At 41.8% G+C, this 14,724-nt stretch overlaps 1 protein-coding gene across 2 annotated transcripts in view; it reads left to right on the forward strand.

The window, feature by feature from the left end:
• CEMIP (cell migration inducing protein, hyaluronan binding) overlaps nucleotides 1-14,724 on the forward strand; it is a 52,881-nt gene that overhangs the window by 3,262 nt on the left and 34,895 nt on the right. For both annotated transcript variants that reach the window (XM_009886106.1, XM_009886107.1), the window contains exons 3-10: nucleotides 547-685; nucleotides 1,458-1,694; nucleotides 2,080-2,259; nucleotides 6,601-6,671; nucleotides 7,415-7,510; nucleotides 8,142-8,263; nucleotides 10,477-10,618; nucleotides 11,447-11,638. In XM_009886106.1, the coding sequence (XP_009884408.1) occupies nucleotides 547-685; nucleotides 1,458-1,694; nucleotides 2,080-2,259; nucleotides 6,601-6,671; nucleotides 7,415-7,510; nucleotides 8,142-8,263; nucleotides 10,477-10,618; nucleotides 11,447-11,638 (1,179 nt within the window). The remainder of the gene's footprint in view (nucleotides 1-546; nucleotides 686-1,457; nucleotides 1,695-2,079; nucleotides 2,260-6,600; nucleotides 6,672-7,414; nucleotides 7,511-8,141; nucleotides 8,264-10,476; nucleotides 10,619-11,446; nucleotides 11,639-14,724) is intronic.

The raw sequence follows: 14,724 nt of genomic DNA on the forward strand, positions 1-14,724 counted from the left end.
ATTTGGTGCGAGCGTGGGTGGTAGCTGAGATGCTATCAGTGCCTTAGCCATTATGATCAACCTATTTGCTGTCCTTTCTGGAGAATTTTCAAAAGTACCTCAGTATATTCATTAGTTCTACTTCTGCGATTCGCTTCAAAAACATTTTTGTACTAAATCGTTGTCCCGATAACATCATACTGCAATAGTTGTGTTCTCAGGGTCTCAGGACAGGGCAGTTACATATGTGCCTCTCTGTCTCTAAGGACAGAGTCATAGTGTTGCTGGTGACTGCTAGCATGAATAGCTTTTATTCATCTTAACTCTGAATTTCTGTCTCAGTTTTGAATGAGTCCTCTTTCTCGCGAGTCTTAATTACATTCTTCAAGAATTGGATTGAATAAAAAACATGTAATGTCTTTAAGATTTGTATTGTGAGCTGTTTTGGGGAGGATAGGCAGATTTTTTCAAAAAATGAGATGAGAGCACTGGGTTTAGCACAATGGTATCACAACCTCTAACGAGCTGCTATGTGTTAAAGCAAATGTCATAACCTTTTCTACTTAGGAAAACTGGTCATTAAAGATAATGTGCAGCCCATCATTTTGCGTACTAGACATATACTTATTGAACATGATGGAGAGTTACACATCGGCAGTGAGATGTGCCCTTACCAAAGCAACGTGGTTATCATCTTATATGGGCGGTACGTATACACAATAAAATGTTATCTTCAAACTTTCTAGGATCCCTCTTCCACAACAGGGAACAAAATGTTCCTTAAAATTACATTTTTTCAGCTATACGTATCATCAGCGCTCTGTGGAAAGTTCAGTAGATTCTTAAACGATTTAAATGCTCTGTTAAAAATTGATGCAGTTTTGGTTCTGGTTTCAAATACTACTGGGAGATGAACATTAGGGTACTTGGGCATGCCAGGAAATCAGCATGCATGTGGCCACCACTCAAGCTGATGTTCCAGAAGAGGCTTAAAGCCCAAAGAGTTATTTTATTCTGAAAATTATCCCTAAACGTCCTTTCTTTCTGCATGAAGGTGGTGAGCTAAAGTATGTCTTGCAGATTGCTACGTGGTCTCTTAGATTTTCAAGAATGCCAAACTCATATTCAAAAACCACTAGACCTCCTAGCTCCTGCTTTGGGGTCCTAACCTCCTCCAAAATTTGAAAACACAAACACGTTCAGTCTGGGCTTCAGGCCTCTTCTGGCCCGGTTATAATGAATATAATATATACAACCTGAGTTCCAGATTGCTGCCGGTCTTCTGTAGTTGCTAGTGCTATTTGAAATAATTTGTTTTCTGTACAACATGAGCAGTTGCTGATTCTTGGAGTAGTTGAAAGAAATACATTGCAAATCATGACACTTCTCTTCTTGGGCCATAGCAGAACAAGGGGAGAGGCTCCTTGACTGTCAGATACAAACCCAAAACTGGTTCCTTTCCTCCCTTCCTGCTGCAGAGCGGATGACGGCAGCCAGCCGAATCCCTACTTTGGGCAGAAGTATCTTGGAGTAAGTAAGGGTGGCACTCTTGAGATCCACGGGAAGAAAAAGCTGTCCTGGACTTTCTTAAACAAAACTCTTCATCCTGGTGGCATGGAAGAAGGTGGATATTACTTTGAAAGGAGCTGGGGCCATCGGGGTGTCATTGTCCATGTTATTGATCCAAAGACGGGGACAGTTGTCCACTCAGATCGGTGAGTGACTTTTCAGCTGTGTGGATGGGAGGATCTTTGGGAACAGGTTGGGGACACCATCTCAGCAAGCTCAGAAACAACCCATTTTAGCATCTTGTTCAAATGGGTGTTATTGCATGTATATATAATTCTTTCTAGATCAGCAATCTCCAAAGCCAAAGAGTGAGTAGTGTTAGTACCTTGCTATTCTGTCAACTACAATTTAATCAATGTGGCTTAACAGAAACCCCTAATATACCCTGTTAGACAAGTGCTTTTGCAACAGGATAATATCATTACTGTTAAACTATACAAAAGAGTTATTTTGTTATAACATTTGCTTTTCAGAGCATAATGCTGCGATGCTCACTGAAGTAAATGTTTTCGGATGGTTTTATCATTTTAGGTTTGATACCTACAGAGCAAAAGAAGAAAGCATACGTCTTGCCCAGTATTTGGGCAGAGTCGCAAATGGCATGATCCTGTCGGTTGCAGTGAACGATGAAGGATCTAGAAACTTGGACGACTCGGCCAGGAAAGCAATGACCAAACTGGGCAGCAAGCATTTCCTCCACCTTGGGTTTAGGTATGTGCCAGTCCTGCCAGTTCTCCCAGCACATAGGTTTTATTATGCTCCTGAGATGTCCAAATAATTCCACTCTCTCAAAGGCACAAAGTTCTTTCACATGGAAAAAAAAAAAAAGAGGGAAACTTCTCAATGTGAAGTTTTTAGCAGTTAATTAGATCGTTTAAGATGCACTCAGTCCCTATATTGGGTATTTTTATTAGCAAATTGAGGAATAGCGTATGATTCACATTAAAAAAGATGTTTTTCCAAGATATTGTTCCCAAAAGTTACTTGTTCCAATTTATTTTCAAGCCATCCCCCAAAAGATTTAAGAAGCATTACTACGTACACACAGTGGATTGTATGGGCTGAACATCAAGAAGGGTAGAATAACGGCCATGTAACCCTGGCTAAATACGTATAGACACACATACAGCATATTCTTCAGCTTGGCCAACACATATTTGAAGACGCGTGCAGCACAGAAATTTAGCATGCATGAATTTATGTTGTGGACTGTAAATAATTCTGTGGCCAATACAGTGTCTATTTTGGCACACATGGTGTTGAGAATATTTGCTATTTACCCAACCGTAGCCATTATATTTTTAGTGTTTATCTGAATTTATGTAGGCTCTTTTTTTTTTTTTTTTTAAAGGCACTAAGAGGGTCACTGCAGAACATGAAAAAAAATCTGCCTTGTAGGGAGAAGTGATTCAATGCAGCAGTCTGTGGGAACAGAGAAGTGTCAGCTGGGCACAGGCAGATGGAGTGAGATTTGGGGTGGCCGATGAAGAGGTTGTGTCAAATATTACAGGGACTCCTGTGCATCAGATAATGCATTTCAAAGAATCAACCAAAGCTGCAGAAATAGTCTCCAAAACCAGGCCATCTCCATCAGTGCAACGCTTGCTCTCAGATAGCCAAACCCCATATTAAAGCCCAGTAGTCTGCTGGGTTTCTTTTCAAAGACTAACATTAGGGAAACAGAAAAAGATTTTTTCAACATCATACTTCTTTTTTTTTTTTCCAATTGTGCAGCAGGAAGAAATTGATGGGTTTTGCATATGTTTACAAAAGCAAATTGCACTTGGTGTTTTTAGGCTGCTGTGTTGTTTTAATGCTAGTTTCTCACTTCTTTGAAACAAATGCTTATAATGGAAATACCATAGAAATTCATCCATGGAAGTGTGACTTTCAACATTGCTATTGTTTGCAGTCAAAAAGCTAATCCTTGCCATGCTGTTATCTGAAATACCACAGTATTTCCTTATATGGCTTTAAACTGGAAGAGGTCATGTTTAGATTAAACATTAGGAAGAAGTTTTTCACTATGAGGGTGGTAAGGCACTGGAACAGGTTGCCCAGAGAGGTTGTTGAGGCCCCATCCCTGGAGGTGTTCAAGGCCAGGCTGGACGTGGCCTTGGGCAACCTGGTCTAGTGGGATGTGTCCCTGCCCATGGCAAGGAGGTTGGAACTCGATGATCTTCAAGGTCCCTTCCAACCTAAACCATTCTATGATTCAATGATTCTACAATTATATAAATAATAGGGATGTTGTGGGTACCATAATGTAGTAGTAGTTGGTAAATATGGTGTCCCACCAGCATACTGGTACGTAGAAAAATACCTGCATCTTGCTGCATTACTTAAAAGACCATATTTTTAGGAGTTTTCTCAGTGTTTAAGTTAATCAACTGTCAAAAAAAGCTCACCATTGTCTGGATGGCGGCTGGATCCAGATTTACAAAGGCAGCTATGTGGCAAAGTGGAAGACAGGCAATGTTGTTAGATGTATTGAAGCTTCTCTCCTTACACAAATTGAACTGCCACTTCACTTTAGTGTAGCATGATATAGACATATTGGTTCATGTTTCAGACACATCTATACCTATGAATAAGGATGTATACACCTGATAGGTGCTTTTCCTAAATTTTTGGACGATCTTAAAAAAATTATGCTCAGGATGAGAAAATTACACACACGCGTACATACTTTAACCCATATGGCAAAGGAAGGCTCTGTCAGAGGAGTGTGGATGGATTTTTCCTCCTGGCATGCACATGTACATGTTCTCACCACTCACTGCATGGCACCCAGGGTTTGCTGGCCACTCCTGCGGAGTTCTGGTTGTGAGATCTTCCCAGCTCCCTGCGGATGGCTGGGGCTGACCGTGGCATCACTGTGTAAGCCCCAGGTAGTAATTTGGCTTAGGAAATTTCTATTTCCCATTTTGCGAGGCGCCACTTGAGCCAGGCTATTCAGCCGCGGATGGGGTTGTTTTCTCACTGGGGTGTGTTGGGGGTTATATGGACAAATTCCTGTCTGTCTCCAGTTGCTCCATAGTCAGCCAGATTGTAAAGTTGTGCAACTCCCCCTTGCTGTCAAAGAGCCAATGAGCAATGATGATTTAACCAAAAACGTTTCTGTGCTCCTGGCATCTCTTTCAGTTGCCTATTTGCTGATTCCAGAACATTAGGAATGAGAGGCAAACCTTGCATTCCTCCTCTATTGTAGTCCTTTTGAAAAGTGAGTTTGCTCTTTTAAGTGTGAGCTTTTTTTCTTTCCCCCCTTCTACTAATATATTAAAAGAAAGCCTTTCAGCGCTTGATGACACAGTTATTCTCTTTGGAATCCCACCCAAATATCACCAGTTTGGCTCTGGATTTACCGGTCCCTTCATTTCATGTAGCCCAAACAGATTGCATGTGTCCTTATGTATAAGGGTTGAATGACTTTAAAACCATTTTTAGTGAAAAAATAACTGGGAGAAACAAGTATTTTAACATACGAAATCGGGCCAAACCTTGAGCTGCAGAACTAGCTGGCTTCTTATTCTTTAGATTATTTTGCAGATTATTTTGCAACCATCATCTTTTTTGTCATTTGTTTCAAATTTGATGACCAAAAAAAAAAAAATTAATAATAATAGTAATAATAAAAAAAAGTATCTTGCATGCTGAGTGATAAAGTGTCCTTCCTGCCCCCATCCCCCTTCTCTCCCTGGATGGAGATCACAGCCCGGCAATGCCTTCGGCAGTTGGCGCACAGGCAATTTTTCCAGCAGGAGCATCTGGCTCGCTGGCAGGCTCCCGAGGCAGTTGTGCTGGCAGCTTCTGCTGAGCCTGTCCTGTGCTGGGGCCGAGGACACGCCACTGGGACTGCCTCCCCTTGAGGAGCCGTGTGCGGTGCGTGCGTGGGACCTCGGCACGGCATGGGGTGCACCAGTCCTCCTGGAGTCTGCTCCTGCTGACCCCAAAGCCCAGGACTGCGAATCCCAGCAAAGCCCAGCTCGCATCAGTGGTGATTTGTGTGTGTTTTAGTGGCTATCTGTCAACGTCTGTACACGTTTTCTTCTGGAGTCCCAGAGTGGTTTGTGACTTCGCTTATACCAGCAGACAGTAAATGTAAGGTGACCTGCAAGACTCATGGGTGACTCTTGATGCAATCGAACTCACTGGCTATTTATACCTATAGAGACATGATTTAATCTGTGGGGTTGTTTGCTAAATTCAGGGTAAGGGTGACAGGATCCCTACCACCCTAAAAGCCTATTTGTTATTCTGTTAGTCATGAAGAGCAGATATGCTGAACTACTTCTATTTCGAAAATAAAACTCCCTCCTGACCCCAACTAATTGGGTTCACCTCCAAGGCCGGGATACTCTTTAGTCTCCGTCTTCATTGCTTACTCATCCATGTGGGTCATTCTCCAGTATTGCTGATAGCTATTGAACCGACTCAACCAATACCCATCAGGCGGTAATGAACTTACTTCTGACATAGGATCAGATTTGAACAGACAATTCAGACTCATAAAACTTTATCCCTGTTCAATGTTCAAAATGAGGAAACCAGATATCCAGAGACTATCTAGGTATTTTTTTAATGCCCTTTGCCAGCCAGTCTGCCTATTAGAAATTCTCAGGGGTCATTCCAAAGACAAGTGTGATATACAAGGGTTCAGCATGAGCTAAATTTATTTAAGCAGAAATGACGTCTTTTCATGTTCTTTAGTGCACACACACACACATACATATGAAAGATTTTCAGGAATTTTTCAGGAATTGCCAGCATCCCTTGTGTCTGTCACACACAGCTTCTTTAAAGACTAATTTAAAGGAGAAACACACTTATTACAGGAGTGTATTAAGCAGGGATTTGTCTTCAAAATTCCATCTTTTCTATTTACTGAAGAAATATAGTGTTAAGATATTTTTAATATTAACTAAGCTGCCTGTCACACTAATCTGACTGTTTTGAATATGATGCCCCCGAGAAAAGCAAGAACATCGTGCTATAAAAAATATGCACTTCATACATGACATAACGTGGTCATTTCTCATTTTCATTTTCCAGGCACCCATGGAGTTTTATCACCGTTAAAGGAAATCCCTCCTCTTCTGTTGAAGACCACATTGAATATCAAGGTAATTCATGCACAAAATGCTGGCTTGACATTATCTCTGGAAGTTATTGGGAGTTATGGCTGAGATTAATTTGGTCAATGGTGTTTTCACTTGACACTGCATTACATCGAAGCCGTGAGCAACTCATAGTTGGACGTATTTAATTGAATGCTCTCTGTGTATATTGCTTCTTCCCATTAATGCAGCTGAAGCAGCTGAGTGGGGTATAAACTAGGTTATCCAAACCTTGAGATAAAAGGTGAGATCCTGCACCACTGCAAATCCATGTAACTCTGTTGAGCTTGGACTCCGCCTCTCTTTGACACAAAGCTATGGAACAAACCCATTTCACACCAGCTGAAAATTTAATCAGTGTATCCTGCACTGGTAACCTCAAATACTCCTGCAAAACCATTTTCTTGCAAGCTGAAGACTTTTGAGGCTGTGTCTTTTCATGACATTTTCAAGAGCAGCTAATAACACTGCTTGCTACAGTGTCAAATTAAAATAGCAATGTATTACAAATCTTTTTTTTTTTTCTTATCCTCTCTTGATTTTTGAAGATTTTTCCTCCCCATTATCCAAGCACTTATAAAAGTGTCTGAAGCTTCATTCCAAGATCAGTAAATTTTTCTGGAAGCTGTGCAGGGCTAAATTTGGCTAATGTAGCCAACACATGCAAAGGCACACGTGGACCATTACCTTTTCAGTTCTGACTGTTATCGATTGCATTCAGTGATATTACCAATGTTCATTTTTTACAGGTCACAAAGGGTCGGCTGTGGCCAAAGTATTCAAACTATTCAAAGCTGAGAATGGAGAACATTTTAACGTCTCTTCGACTAGTGAGTGGGTTCAAGGTAAGAGGTCTGTTGTGCCATTTAACTCAGTGGTAGACAGTTGACAAATAGAGTGAATCATCCTTTTTATTGCAACACTTTTCCATTTGGGAAGAGTGGACTTGCTAGCTGCTATTTATGCCACCGCTAACCTAAGTGAAGAACACACACGGATTCTTTCCCCAATTGTCTCCAGGACTCTCTGAATAACTGCGATCCTTTTTCCTTTACTGCACCGGGTATGAAATTCCATCTCTTATGATCTAAGAGATCACACACAACCTCTTACTTCTTTTAACTGCATAGTCATCATGTCCATGTTTCAGACAACTTACAGTAACTGGTCGTAACTTGATCTGAAGATCAGAAAAGGCAGCTAAGGAGGACACAGACCCAACATCCATACCTATTAATAATGCTCATACTACATACTCCAATTATGTAGCTTTTAATAACCCCATTCTCTCTTGGCTGGTTACACTTCACAGCATCGTTACAAGCAGCTGACAGACTGGCAGGAAGAGGCAGGAATCAGATCATCAGTGAAGAAACTTGTGAATGATATCTGAGATCATATTATGCTTCATGCATTTTTGCTGCATTCATTAAGCTTGACTTTCAAATGACTTTTCTTGTTTGCACTTGTCTCCAGATGTAGAATGGACAGAGTGGTTTCAGAAGCCCGATAAAGCAAGATCTAAGGACATGGAGAAGCTTTCTGACTTCAAAGCTGCTTATCCTGATAAAATCTGTAGGCAACCCATTGACATCCAGGTAGGCTCGCTCACCGCTCGCTTTAGAGGGGCGAGTCCTCTTTGCACTGACACTGCATCCCAAAACAATTGTGCTTGTCAGAAGTTTTTGTTTCTTAATAAAAGACACCGATTATTTTACTGCTCTAATACATAACCAACAAGATCTGGTATCCAGTCTTGTATCATTCCGAGACAAGTTTATAGAATTGAGCTCCTATCAGTAAATTCTGGGTTCTGGCATGAAAAGGAGTACAGATGGGGTCATGGACAGCACAGATGCTGTCATGAAATATGTGGTTCCCTGCTGGAAGATTAAAAGGAAAAAACACATGAAAATTTCAGGGTTTTTAAATGGTCCTGGAAAGAACCTTCCCTAAAAAATTAATCACGAAAAGTAATGAGATGGTAAAGCTACCAGCTGTAATAGGTTGGGAAAAATATCGGTGAGCTTCCAGCCATTTCTTGGAGTCAATTGTTTTTTCTCAGTGGAAAGAGATTTGAATTATGTTTGGGGCAAAACATTATAATTATGCCATCAGGCCAGCATGCTGAGGAGAAATCATATACCTTATCTGAGACTGCAAAAGCCTCTTTAAGGAAAAAAAAAAAAAAAAAAAAAAAAGGCAAAAACCAAGGTGGGGTTTTTTTTACATATGTTGACCATATACTTTATATGTCTACATGGTAAAACAACTACAGCAGAGGCACTGCCTCACAAACGACAATAAAGTACTTCATATCTGTGGGAGGCTGAACTTAAGGTTCCTGCATACTTTGAACCAGTGGAGTTCTCCTTATTCACAAGAATGCGGCTATTGAAGTAAACGGGAATGCTGACAGCATGAGTGAAAGTTTCCAGGGCTAGATGTTATAAAGAATCTCCTCTTGAACAGAAAGGAAAAAACTGCCCTATAATTTTCTGCCAGGTCTTAGCAAATCCACATTCATTTCTGCTTCCATATACATATATTAGAAGTGACAACTCAGTTCAAAACAGGGGTCAGATGTTTGTTATGATACAGACCCTTCTAGCGTGCGTGTTAAAAGGGAAACAAGAAAGATATTCTTCTGTTCAAGAAACAAAACTTTTTTTCTCTTCTGTTAAATGAAAGTTACTTTTTTTTTCTATGTGTAGTAAAAGCAAGACAACATTTTTCAGTTTATCCTGCAGATCTTAGGGCAAATCCTCAGGTAGTGTAATCTGGTGTTGCTCATTGCTTTCATAAAGTTACACTGATTTATAGCAGCTGGCCTGCTCCAGCTATGCTACATATGAGAAAATTGAAGATATGATGATAATAACAGAAGCGCAGCACAGCCAGAGGCACATTCCTTCAGCTGACAGTGCTAATCCCATACATGACAGCGGGGTGTATGCATTAATAAGGAAGGTTTGCACGAGTGAGAGAATCAGCATCAGACCCTTCATTGAGGGACGGCTTATCTCCTGGTGCCTTGTTAAAACGCACGTGATATTTGGATTGCCCAATGCAATGCATCGCATTTTTGTGAAAGGGTCAAGAGAATTGCAAGCTGTAGAGCCGGACTGTGAAATTTAACATGACCCTGAGGAGTGACATTGCCCCAGCAGGAACACAGAAGAGGCTACACGTCGCACTGCTTCTTGGTATGATACAGCCTTTTTTTCTCAAGGCAGCTCTACAGGCTGATACTTGTATGTGGGAAAAGGCCACCACTTCTTTGGAGCAATGGGCATTGGAGCAGCTTTGGGTTTTTTCTTACAGAGACACTGATGCATGCAAATAAGACCCCCACCTCTTTCTTCTGCGAGGTTCAGGCACAGCCTAGCCACAAGCGATGGAATGAGCACAGTGAAGAGGCTTGAAACCATGAGTTCATTTGGGTACAAACATCTGCGTTCCGTCTTTTCATCTGCCCTCAAACCAACTGCAGAAGAAAATCTAGGGCACCAAGGCAGATGTTAGAGAAGTTCTAAATACTCCTCCCGAAAAAGCACATGCTCTTAACATAGATACAGGAGAAATGTATGCACTTAGCAATAATCTGTGCAGCTCATGGATAAAATAGCTGTGTCTGAGCACCAGCTGGAGTGCTGGCTGGATAGGACACGTGACAGTCACCCTGTTTCGTTATACAACTGTTGTGCAGCACCCAAAACAAAGCAAAAGCCTCTTTTGACGGCATCAATGTTTTGGTGAAACCTCTTCACCAAAAGGTGTCATCTGTTTTAGATTTCTCTTCTCATTCCAGGCAATGACGCTTGATGGAGCTAATTTAACAACGGAGGTTTTCTACAAGAGTGGCCACGATTACAGGTTTCTGTGCCATGGCAAGGACCAGACGGGCGAGGGCTGCCAGAACTACAGAGTACGGTTCCTGTGTGGCAGATCTGGTATGTGCCCCACGGTTGAAAGCCAGACCCGGGAAAAGCAGAAATACTGTCTTCCGATGAGTGGCTCTTGTTTGGTATAAGAACACCTTGAGTAACTCCCCAAGCTAAACCTTCGGCTGGACTATTGACACAAACACAGATAAAACAGCCGAAGATTTATCTCAGGAAAAATTCCTGAGCGCTACCAGAGGCAACAGGGTGGTGGCTCAAAAACCCCGCGAGGCTATGGCAAATACTTGGCAAGTCCTTCCCTGTAAATATCTTGTCTTTTGCTGGAGCACTTTGGGATGAGGCAGGATTAGTCAACCAGAGTGCGCGAAGACAACAGGTTTTGAAAGTAATACTTTGTTTTGTAGTTATTAAATCCAACACCGCTGTCCCTGACCTGGTCATTAGACAGGTCATTAGGATTCTTCGGCGCTCAGCTGGCGGGAAAAGGAGGGTAGAAGATGGGTGTTTTGCTGGAAAAAACAGTCATTACGTTAAAGACCACTTGGCTGCTGTAAATAACAGTGCCCAGCACCCACAAGTGCTGCTGCTAAGTGGGTGTGGTGAAAATGAGCCACTAAGAGCTACATTTAAATTTAGCAGTGGGGTAGTGGAAAATCCACCTGCCCGCAACTGAAGGAAAACACTTTCTTGTTTGCTTGCTTTCCAAGCCAAACCCAGTAAAAAGAGTGTTTGGAAGAGTTAACTATTTTTTATTGCATGAGGAAATTATCACTTTTGGTGGCATTCCAGGCAAAAAAAAAAAAAAATTAAAAAATAGAGCAAGCATTTTCTGATAAGATTAACCGAATTCTCCACCCATCCATTTTGGATTTTCAGTGAAACCAAAGCTTACGGTAACCATTGACACCAATGTGAACAGCACAGTCCTGAATCTGGTGGATGATGTGAGTTCATGGAAACCTGGAGACAGGCTGGTGGTTGCAAGCACTGACTACTCCATGTACCAGGCGGAGGAGTTCCAAGTACTGCCCTGCAAAGCCTGCAGACCCACCCAGGTCAAGGTAGCAGGTAAGGTGCTTCATCTTGTCATGCTGGTGTTGCACTACCCAAATTCTGTCATGTGTACTGAGGTAACTCCATTTGGAATTGTAAACATTTAAAAGACACCTGAATTTGATGGCTAGTTTTTAGATGCTTTTGGGAAACATACGCCTTCCGTGCTTGAAAGCCATCTATCTTGAGTCTGGTTCCTTTCTGCCTTCCCTTTTCATAGCTGACTCCATTTTTTTTTGTCCTCAAGTACACTATTGAATGGATGTGTTTATTTAAGAGAAACAAATACAGGTCATGTATTTGAAATGTCCGGTTTTACCTGACTGTATTTGAAAATGTATCACTTGCTAGAAAGCAGGAGATGAGGACAGCTGATCTGAAGAGTGAGCTAGGGCAGGAGCAGACCGAGAGAGACTGCAAGGCTATGAAGTAATGCGCAGCTGGCTATCTTCCTAAGAGAGTTATATTTAACAAGAACTGCAATCTTACATTTTAGAAATACTGTTTTGTACTACTGAAGCTACCGTTTCTCTTTTACTGTGTCTCTAGACGGCATTGCTTAGAGGTGATGCATGAGCCAAACATCTCCGGTGTCACGTGGCCAGCGGGTTGTCCTGAGCCACAGCTCTGGGGGAGGTGGAGTTGGCAGTGTGGCCTGAGTTAGTCTGAGCAGCTTTGCACAGCCACAGCGTTTTTCTCTTGAAGGTGACTAGCTCAAATCCAGAACAAATTGCTTTTGATGAAAAGACATTGCAGGGTAATGACTGTGAAGTGGCTTTCAGATAGTAAGTCTAATTAAGTAGCATAACCGTGATGAAGCCCTAGCTATTACCAATATGAGCATAAAAGTGAAATCCAGAGCAGGAGATTTGCATCTCCACTTGAGTCTGTGAAGTGGTCTTTTCTTTCTAGAACTAGATTTTGGCACAATGATAAACAGAGCATGGAAATACCACATGAACTGCCTCTTCTGTGAATAGATCAAGAACTTTTAATTGCTCGAATTTGCAGAAGCTAAAGTTATTTTACAATATAAAAGTATTTAACAGCTGAAGCTGTATTTCAAAGGCAGCATCTGCCGGTGGCAAGTGATGCATGTTAGGTTATCTTTTGCTTACGCAGTGGCAATTGCTCCAGGCAGAGGTTTTGTCTGCATTTACAGTAAGGTCTTTCTGAGAAACCATGAGGGCTCTTGGAACATCCAATGCACTAGGGAGTTTGCTCAGTTCTGTGAAATGAACTACTTCTCCATTGTCTCTGATGCAACATCTTCTGGAAGGTACGAATACACTTCCTTTGGCAACTGCCTTCCCACAGATCTCCAGCCATTCATTGTTGGATGGCCTGAGAGAGGGATGTTCATCAAGCCAAGAAAAATGTTATTTGCAGTTTGAATGTATCATAGACTTATGACTTAAAATGACTAGTACTTTCAAAGAAGACACATGTCCAAGTTGAATATTTTTCTTGAGCAACTTTTGAGCTATTGGAAAAACTGTACCAGACTAGTATGATACAAGTCACATCATGAAGATGATCTTGGAAGATTGTCAGTAAAAATAAAGATGACATAGGGATATTTCTCTTAGGCTTCCCATAATCTAATGGATCTGTGAAATTCATGTAATTACATTTATCTTCTACAACAATGGCAAGTAAGTTAGTTTAAGGAAATTAATAAAGAGTTAAAACCAACAAAAAAGTTCATGTGAATTTCAAGTACAGAAGCAGTGGAAACACTTGTTAAAGTAATTGTGCTCTTGGTCTCCGATTACTCTTTAGGAGAATTAGAACATTCCTTTTATTACCACAAATGACATGAACACCAGGGCCAAAGTCTGCCCTTACTTATATCCAGGCAACTCCATTGACGTCAATGGGATTTCACCGATTATATAAATCAAGGCAAAATCTGGTCCAGTAATAAAAATCACATCCAACTTTCTTGTAACAACAGCACATTCACACTAGAAAATAAAATAATCTGCCTGATTTTAAGTTCAGTCCAGAAGAAATAAAACCCAGGCAAGGCTGAGATCTCCCCTGGTTTTAGGAGCAGGAGGTCCTTGAGCTGCTGTATGCCCGGCCACGGTGTAACTTCATCCATCGCCCTGTGCCGTGACATGCAATTAGCCAGGATAAGGAGCAATAATGAGCCAGGGGGTGGGTGCTCTCCACGCCTCCTCCCCTCCACGCTGCCTGCAGCTGCCTGCAGCCTGCACAGCTCTGCCTGCGCTGCCCCTGCCCTGCCAGGCGGGCGGCAGCACTGCGGCGGTGGCCTCTGAGCAGTGCTCATCACTGGAGGAGGCGAACGCCACCGTGCTGAGATCTCAGCTCGCACCGAAACCTGCCTGTGCACGGGCATGCGTGCATGACTCTCCCACGGTCAAGCGCTGAATTTGATGAAACTTGTTGGGATTCAATTAATTGCCCCACCGTTAAACGGGGCTTTAATTGTCCCACTGGCTCACCGTCGTGGCAGGCAGTGGGCTGCCCTCCCGCCTGAGCAGAGCTGAGCAGCCCCTGTGCAGCCCGTGCTCGCGTGGCTGCGTTGGGTTCTCCATCACGTGCAGAAGATGTTGTGATGAATGTCTGCCTGCCTTTCCCTATGTGAGACAGTCAAGATTGCTTTGCTCCTTCTGAAAAAAAGGCGTCCACACAGATACATCTATATACAGGATCTCAGAGGGATGTCATTTGTATTAAGTGGAATGGCCTAATTTTCCTAAGAGGTTTAGTTTAACAGCTGGGAACTCCAAAAGTCTGCCCTTTGGAAGACAAATGATAAAACCATTCCTACCCATGATGGTTTATTTCCCTTTTATTCTTTATTTTTTTTCTTTTTCCTTTTTTTTTTTTTTTAAACAAAACCCAAATGTCATGTCTGAACTACTTAAGAGTCTCTTTGTTTAAAAAAAGGCAGAAAACCTCTGCTTTGTGGACAGACAATTTGGTGGGGCAGACGCTTGGCATACCAAGGTTTAATTATAATTGATGCGCTCATCATTTAATAATATTTTAATAGACATGGTTTAGTGTATTGTGCCAAATAAGTCAAACTCATTAGTTAGCTCATGTCCTATTTATATTTGATACTTCCT

The sequence above is a fragment of the Charadrius vociferus genome, unplaced genomic scaffold, assembly GCF_000708025.1.
Source record: "Charadrius vociferus isolate BGI_N301 unplaced genomic scaffold, ASM70802v2 scaffold365, whole genome shotgun sequence".
NCBI lineage: Eukaryota > Metazoa > Chordata > Aves > Charadriiformes > Charadriidae > Charadrius > Charadrius vociferus.